This window comes from Brienomyrus brachyistius, chromosome 11, assembly GCF_023856365.1.
Source record: "Brienomyrus brachyistius isolate T26 chromosome 11, BBRACH_0.4, whole genome shotgun sequence".
In the NCBI taxonomy this organism is placed as follows: Eukaryota; Metazoa; Chordata; class Actinopteri; order Osteoglossiformes; family Mormyridae; genus Brienomyrus; species Brienomyrus brachyistius.
Window position 1 is genome coordinate 21,067,000 of NC_064543.1, and position 8,267 is coordinate 21,075,266.

Consider the following 8,267-nt stretch of genomic DNA (forward strand, 5'->3'; position numbering starts at 1 on the left):
CAGCTCTTTGGATAAACAGAACAGTGTTTTGAAGTGGTATCCTCATTGCATCATCTGTGCAGGAATAGCTACCCCCCCACCCCCTGTAGAGAGCAAAAGCTGGGCCGCTTTGAACCCGAGCCGGGCTCCGAGTGGCTGCGTGCGAGTAACACCCTGTGTAATCTCTTCACAGTTGATATGCAAAGTGTCGACGCTGCGAGCGCTGTGCAGCCGGCACACGGAGAAGCTGACGGCTTTTAAAGCAATATACCCGGACATTGTGCGCACCCACTTCCCCCCCCTGTACAAGGAGCTGTTCGGCTCGGACTTCGAGCAGTCCATGCCCGTGGAGGGCTAGCAGCCCAGCGGCGGCGGAGGCAAAGGGGCCCACGCCTGCATTGCTGGGAGGAGCAGAGCGGGATGCATCTGAGACACTTTAACGGTGCCCGGCATGAGCCAGGACAACCAGCACACTGCACAACTGGGAGCGGGGGTGGGGAGGGGGGGGGGGCGTCTATTTCTACTCTTTGGTTGGTTTTAGTTGGTTTTTCGTTTTGTGCTTTTTTAACACGGACGGGATCCTATGCCCAGGGCAAGGAGAGGATACAGGCGACTTCCTTTCAGGTGAACTTGGCACTCCCATGCACGTGTGTCACCACGGCGATGCCACAACCTGTACATCACAGGAGTCCCTTTAAATTGGCAATATACAGTGACCTCTTGAAAAACATGGAAACGAAAAACCCCACAAATCGATCATAATCTTAATGTGACCTTGAAGCACAATTAGACCTTTGAAAAAGTTCTATTCAATACTGAAAAGTGTGTCATTCCCTTAATTAAACAAGACATAACATGAAATCAAGATGCATTACCTAAAATTTAATACTTATTAGACCCAACAGGTCCACAACAAGCTGTTTGGCATGTCTTGGTCAAGTTCAGCCTTTAATTTTCTTGTTCTATTTTGATTTTTTTTTTTAACTGCTGTTTTGTGTGGAATGCAGTGTTCAGAATGCAAACTCGCTGCAGGGAACAGTGGGGCTGCTGCGGCGTGGAGGGTCTGAACAGCAACGGTGGCGCTAAAAGCGCCCTCCAGTGGAAATCGTCTCAACGAAGCGCGCCATTCCGGCCATCCTATAAACGTTTAAACACAAAGACTTTTCGCTGTCGGAGTCTCCATCCTCCATGGTACCATAGTGAAACCCCCGCCTGCCTCCGATCCTTTAGCGGAGAGGTACCCTAGTAAAACTGAGGGTATCTGCTACAACGAGAAGGACCCATCTCACCTGTTTTTTTAAACGTGCAACAGGGTATACGATCATTAGTACTTATACAAAACAGATGTTTTTAGATTCTATTTTAAATAACTTGTATGATATTCGTAGTTAGATGATTCTTTATTGTCGAATCGATAAGGCACTTTTTTTGCACCTTTTTATTTAAGACTTGTGCGTTACCTAGTGATGCGTTGCATGTGCACAAGAAACACGTTTAAATCATATTCACGGAGGCTAGTTCCGGGAAGCGGACATGCTGCTTATTCCTGGCGTTTTGCTATTTTGGGTGTTGGGAGGGCGCCGTAAATCGTAAATTTAAACAAAGTTTTAACCCATTATTTTTACTCAATAACTAGAGCTTTAGGCACTATCCTCAAACTGCTCCGGGGCGGAGGAGGTGGACATGAGACAGCTCCGGAGAACTATACCAAACCACGCAGTAAAACCGAGACCTTTGGGAGATATTTACCCTCACATCACATTTAGCGAAATATCTGCATCTTGTGAATCCCCCCGCCCCCATCCGCTCTGCCCCAGCTTTGTTTGAAACGTGGTCATTTCCGCTTGTCATCGATATAAATTACCACGTATTACACATAATATTACGAACTGGGCTCAGCAGACGACTGCAGTCCTGTAGCGGGTTGCTCCCGTTCTCCGAAAACTCCCATCCGTCTAGTTGTCCCCCGTGTATGAACTGTTCAGATGGGTTTAAGTTTGGTTGGTGGAGCAGCCTATTTGACGTTGCTGTGGACCTGTCCAAGTGTACCACCTAGTGGCTAAGTACGGTATGAGCGCTCCCTAGTCCGCCCCCCCACCCCCCAAAGAAAGTGTAAAGGGCGAAATGAGCACGGTGGGCATGTGTAATGCCTATTTGAGCACCGTCCTAGTTTCAGTTATAGCCCCTCTCAGATATTCCGTCCGGGTTTCTGCAATCTTACTGTCTCCCCTTTAATCTACATATGTGCATACGAGTGTCAGGGAGTGTGTGTGCGTGTGTCAGACTTTTTCTTTGGTAAAGTGTACATCAGTAGTAACTTTCAGCACTGGGCAGAAAGTGTAAACATTCAAAGCCTTGTCTGGTAATTAATTCTTAAAAAAAAGAAAAGAAACAATAATACAAGTTTGAAAAGGGAGAGGCAAAACGTAGCAGTTACAGAATTCCTGCAATAACTTATAATCGGTGTGATGACGAGAGAGGAAAGAAATATATTGTAATGCGAGACAATGATAGTGTTATTTTCAGATACAGTGGCTCTTTGTTGTTTTGTTTGAATTTCCACTTAATATTGTGTAAAAACCTTGTTATTTGTATCTACAGGTGCCATGGTAGAACCTCATGTTTTCACCGTGTCAAAGAGGCAGACTTTTGTAGTGTTGTAGTGTTTTGACATTCCAAGAATTAGACAGTGACTTTTAGATTAGTAATAATACCGAGGACTGGAGTTAGGAAGCTTGTATAATAATAGATTTTTTTTTCATTCCTCTGTAGTGCAATACGTACATGACAGACCTGTTGTGTACTGCTATCCCTCAGGGAAGAGTGACGTGAAAACCACTTATTTGCGCTTTCTGTTCTCATCCTTTCAGTTTCCTGGTGTTTTTATAAATTCTTCTGGTAAACGTCCGAGAGTTTCCATTTACAGCAGTCAGAGGGAGGCGTTTCAGATATTGTAATAATGCTGTATTTGACGTTACGTTGGTCATGATAACTCAGATACGATTTAGCCATATATTTAATCACATACGATATCCATAGTGCTCCGTTTACCGTCCTTTGTATTGTCTTTGAAAAGCCAAGAACAAAATTACCTTAAGTGTGTTGGTACAATTTCGCGTTTCACGTTTGTTGTGCTATACGTTATCCATGTAGGCACGTCGAGTTTTATTTGCATCAGCGTATATAGATAAAAGTAATAAATTGATCATTCTACACTTCGAGAAGCATTTATATTATACAAAATTTCGCATTTTTCCTAGACTAAAGATGGAAGCAATACTTATGTGGAGTGCCGCCACTCCATGATCCCTGTTAGTTAATACTCCAAGGCTATCCAGATACGTTTATGTTCAACTAACGGCATCTGCGGAACTCAAAACCTAGAGACAAATGATCAAACTGTGAATGACAATCTTATGTGGGTATGAACGTCTGGTCTCATCGTTTGCATATGGGTATTGACATTCGAAATGAAAGCTCAGGGAGAGTAACATTAGCAGGTATTAAAATAGAAAGGTCACGTTAGGCATTGGCTGTTTCTTAGTAAGTGTATATGGGCTTGCAGTGCGTGCTTTATTTTTAAAAGATAGTAAGGCTTTATTAATTGGCAGCGTATTACTTTCAGGGCGCTCCGAAAGACGCTCTCCTTGTAAAATGCATCTGGAAGCGCGCGCACACTTTCAAGTGCGGAAAGATCTTTTTCTCAGATGTGCGGCAGAAAGAAAGTGTCACTATGGAGATTGTTCATTATTATTATTTTTTCTTTTCTTTGGCAAAGTTTTTCATCTTGAAAAACATACACACACAATACAAACCTTAGTACATAAAAGTTCTGCTTTTAACTTTGTTTGCAGTTTATAACCTGTAAGGAAAGTGTGTGCAATATCAGTGTTTTTACCCTCAGTTTTATCCAATGCTCTCATTTAATCTCATTTCATACCCATATCAAAACTGGAACATGGTATAATTTTCAAATTTTTGAATACGTATAGTATTAACAAGCTAAAACCTAAAATATAAACTGGAATATATATATATCCTTTCTTGGATTACCCTCAAAAACAAATTAGAATGTACCGGTTTTTGTTTAGAAACAATGAAATTTCCATAAATCACTCAGAGGCACAGTTGGATACCTGTATAATGTGAACGGTTCTGGACGTCATGGAAGTTAATTAGACTCCACAGAACAAATACATCGTTATCTTTGCCGAGCCGAGCTGCAAACCTGTTCGTTTCAGAAAAGAGAAGCTAAATATTGGCAGCTTTACTGCATCTGGGAAGGAAGCGTCTCTGTTGGGATATAAGGTTTTACTCCAGTAAACATTTATTCTGACAGGGACCTCTCTGCTTGTCCAAACAGGAAGAGACACTCGCGGTGTGCCAAGGTAGCGCTGTATACATAGCTTATTAAACTGATATGTTATAGAAATTAGCGGCGCATTATGTGCATTATTAATACGGGTTTTAGAGGATCTTCTCAGTAATTGTAGTGAATCATAACTCGCGTTATCTCTGTCGACTGGTGCTAAGCCGTGTCCCAATCAGTGCGTAAATGTCACGTGTGCCCCCGTCCTGAAACGTAGTCGGTACATATATCTATGCTTTTATTGTGTTTTGCCAACTGTGACTCTCTGTGAAAAGTACTATCAGCAATATCAGCCGGAAACGAAATTTACAAGTAAAGCTGTTGCAGACTTAATGTTGCAGATACCTTGAGATTGCTGGGTGATTCACTGTCTGTAGCTAGATATAGACCGTCTGACCCAGAATGGCCTAATGTAGGACCACGTTTCGGTTCGTCACCCTCTTTGGACACGATCTATCCTCAGAATAACAAAGAATAACAATTTCATTAACTACTGCAAGGCTACAGTCTTGCTATGGATTGCAATATAAGGGATATATATATAGACAGACAGACAGACAAAAGGTGATTTCAAGTTCATCTAAAATTAGTAGCCATACACAATCACACCATTACGGTTGTTTTAACAGGTTATTTAAGCAGTGAAATTTGACGATGATTTGTTACATAGCGTCAGGTTTTGTTATGTTGTTATTCAGATGATGTCCTTGATTGATTAATATACTTTTGAAAATGAACTGCATTTTGTTCGTGCTTTTATTATTATTGTCAGATCTGAATGTGAGCAATATGGTTAGGAGAAGAACGACGAGAACTAACGCAGGGTTAGTGTGCGTACGCGCGCGCACTGTAGGCACAGGACAGACCAACCCAGACAAGGCTTTAACTTAGCGACGACGTCACGGTCTATTATCTTCATTGTCTCGTTATTCATATTTGCATTGGTTCATTTTATGGAAACCTTCCTAAGTAAATTATCATTTTCCAAAGTACAGCAGGCATAGTCATGAAAAATAAGACTTAAAAAACCGATAGAGATAACTTCTAGCCATAACTGAATGTCAAGCAATAATATAAACGTTGTATTATTATTAATTTTGTGTAAAAGTTTTAGACATCTGCATGTAAATACAATCTCTTATTTATCACTTTTTTCTGGTGGTGTCATTTTTTTTCATGTGTATATTTGACTTAACAGGTTCTGTCCCTTTGTAGAACTAAGAACTTCAGTTGACCTATACATTACCTCTCTCTCTCTCTCTCTCTCTCTCTCTCTCTCTCTCTCTCTCGCTCACTGATTTTATTTCACAATATTTAATGTTATAATTGATCCATGTATAGGGTTCAATTTAAAAGTTCTGTCTGTATAGGTAAGAAGAGCATACTGCTATCAAAGCCTACTCAGTGCAAATATTTACCTGTTTATTAAATACATCATGTTGTACAATATCTGTTTTAGTATACTACTCTCTCCTAGACTTAGTGCGATAAAGGTAGGGTGTGCTTAAATTTATTTTGTGTTATTCTGATGTGTGGTGCTAGATAAGTTAATTTTGTGAACAAAATCTTAATTCTTAGACTAGGCCACCCTATCTGTCCTATTAATTTCAGAGTGTTGACGCGTTATTAATATTAGGATTAAAAAGATAATTACGGTAATAATATGACGACTATGATACCCAGCAAGTACCTGTATCAGCGTGCTGGTCTTGGGATGAGGGTTGTTCTCTCATGCTTTAAGATTATTAGCAAAAAGCAGTATCGGTTTAATTAACGCTAGTCGCAAAAATAATTTAAAAAAAGTTTCCCGCTACAGAAAAAAATGCATTGATTTGATTTTGACTGACAAGCAGTATTATGTATGTTTGCTTTTTAAGTATCCTGAATTTGTTGTTGAGAAAGTTCTGACTGTGAAAAGAGTAGGGCGAAGCTGCAGTCCGAGTCCGCGGTGATGTACGGACGCCGAACTGCCCCCTCCGAGGTAGCACTGCGGGCCCCACCTGTCGGTGGGTGCTAGTTTCAGTTATGGGGGCTTTTTGAAAGCGCAGTCTCTCGGCCGAACACAGCTTTGTGGACCCTTATTTTCACAAGCAGGCTTTGCTAGTGTGAAGGTAGCCTACAGTATATAAGTCCTTTTGCTTTCAAGAAATAATAAAACCACCAGAGACACTGTTATTGTTGCTATACAAAAATCACCTTCATAAGTAACAAGTTTTTAACGTTTCTCAGTTCTTTTTGTAGCCAATTTCAGCCAGAATATGCTCGCAATAATACACAATAAATCACTCCGAGGCTTTCTCGGTGTTACAGGATGCACAAGTTATATGAAACTCTTCATGTTGTTTTCTATTTCTGAAGTTGTATTGTGAATGACAATGTATTTGCACATTGAAAATTCTATCTTGTGTTTCAAACTATTGTCATGTTGTCTTTACTAGTAACTGGTCATCTCAGTGTTTGATATCTGCTAAGACCGTTGAAGGACTGTTTCTTCTTTCTTAACGTTCATCATTAAGTAGGTAACAACAAACAATAGAAATACATAGTACGGCATTTTCCGTATAAAGTGGGCTTCTGAGGGCCCTTCACAGAGGACTGAACACCAGAATTACACGACAACGGCTTACTCACTACGAGTACATTCTGGGTGACATTAGCTAAGAAAAGGAAACGACTCGCTCTGTTCGCGCCACGGCTCCGGGTCCTGGTGCAGCTGGTGTTTTTGTTCTGAGCTGGACTGAATATAAATATTTGATGTAATACAAAAAATGGATTAAATCATTGTATTTTAAGTATTCGGGTGTGTATGTATACACGGACACGGATTCAGCACTCATCTGGATTTCTTCTACGTTGTTTTGTTAAATGTAAGATCAAGAGGATATTTTCCATGCTTCAGCAAAATAAAAAATGTAAATGCAGATATAGGATTGTGGTTCCCACAAATGTATATGTTTGCTACTGATCTTAAAACGGGGACAAATTGTCATGAAACTTTTTATCCGGCTCATTTGAACTCTCCTTAGGAGTAGTGTCTTCACAATGGTAGTTTTGCTCCTTCCTGTCTAATTCTTAAAAATAAAATAAGTATTTTGATTCATTTTGTAAATACAGCTGTAAAGAAAATAAGAAATTTAATGTTGTCTTTTAAATACTTTTCATTCTAATATGAATGTTGTTATATTGTACTTAGAAGCTGTACCTTTAATATTACCTTTATTAAAAGTGCATTTGACACATCGATTTTAGATGTGCTCTATGTACTGTTACCCCATAATAAAACGACAGCTTGTAATGGGCTCTTATTTTCTGCTCAATTTATTGTTCTCTGTCTGATTTAAATTCCCGCAGAGCGTCGCTAAGGCTCTATGAAGTTCTCCTTTATATCACAGTGAGACCGCAGCTAGAATCGGCTGTGTTACGTGTGTGTCTTCATACTAAATCTGACCGAAGCAAATTATAACGTAAGCCCATAATAAAATTATTATTATTATTATTATTATTATTATTATTATTATTATTATTATCAACAACAACAATAATAATAATGAAGAAATTGATGGATGGATAATTGCGACCACTATTATTATTATTATTATTATTATTATTATTATTATTATTTATATCGGTTTATGAAGATGACGAATATCGCGGTCCTATATGATCGCCGTATTATATGATACGGGGCGTAATTCGTATGGTATTCTACAAATGGGGCAGCAGATGGCGGCGCCTCTCCAGAGCCGGACCTGTAATCAGGTTTTGTTCATTCAAATCCCAATGGATAGTAACTGCTATTATATTGCTGAGCAGAGAAATTGACCTGAATCATTTCAGAACAACAGTGTGCCATAAAAGAATAAGTTATGCACATTTGTATGGTTTACGTTGTGCTCAATATAGAATATTCGATGAATCG

The 8,267-nt window shown here is 39.7% G+C and overlaps 1 protein-coding gene across 2 annotated transcripts in view; it reads left to right on the forward strand.

Annotated features, from left to right (window-relative positions):
• The window catches only part of LOC125704066 (nuclear receptor ROR-alpha A), a 177,320-nt gene extending 171,821 nt beyond the window's left edge, over window positions 1–5,499 (forward strand). For both annotated transcript variants that reach the window (XM_048969358.1, XM_048969359.1), the window contains one exon: window positions 173–5,499. In XM_048969358.1, the coding sequence (XP_048825315.1) occupies window positions 173–337 (165 nt within the window). In that variant the 3' untranslated portion in view covers window positions 338–5,499. The remainder of the gene's footprint in view (window positions 1–172) is intronic.
• Window positions 5,500–8,267: the final 2,768 nt, after the last annotated feature.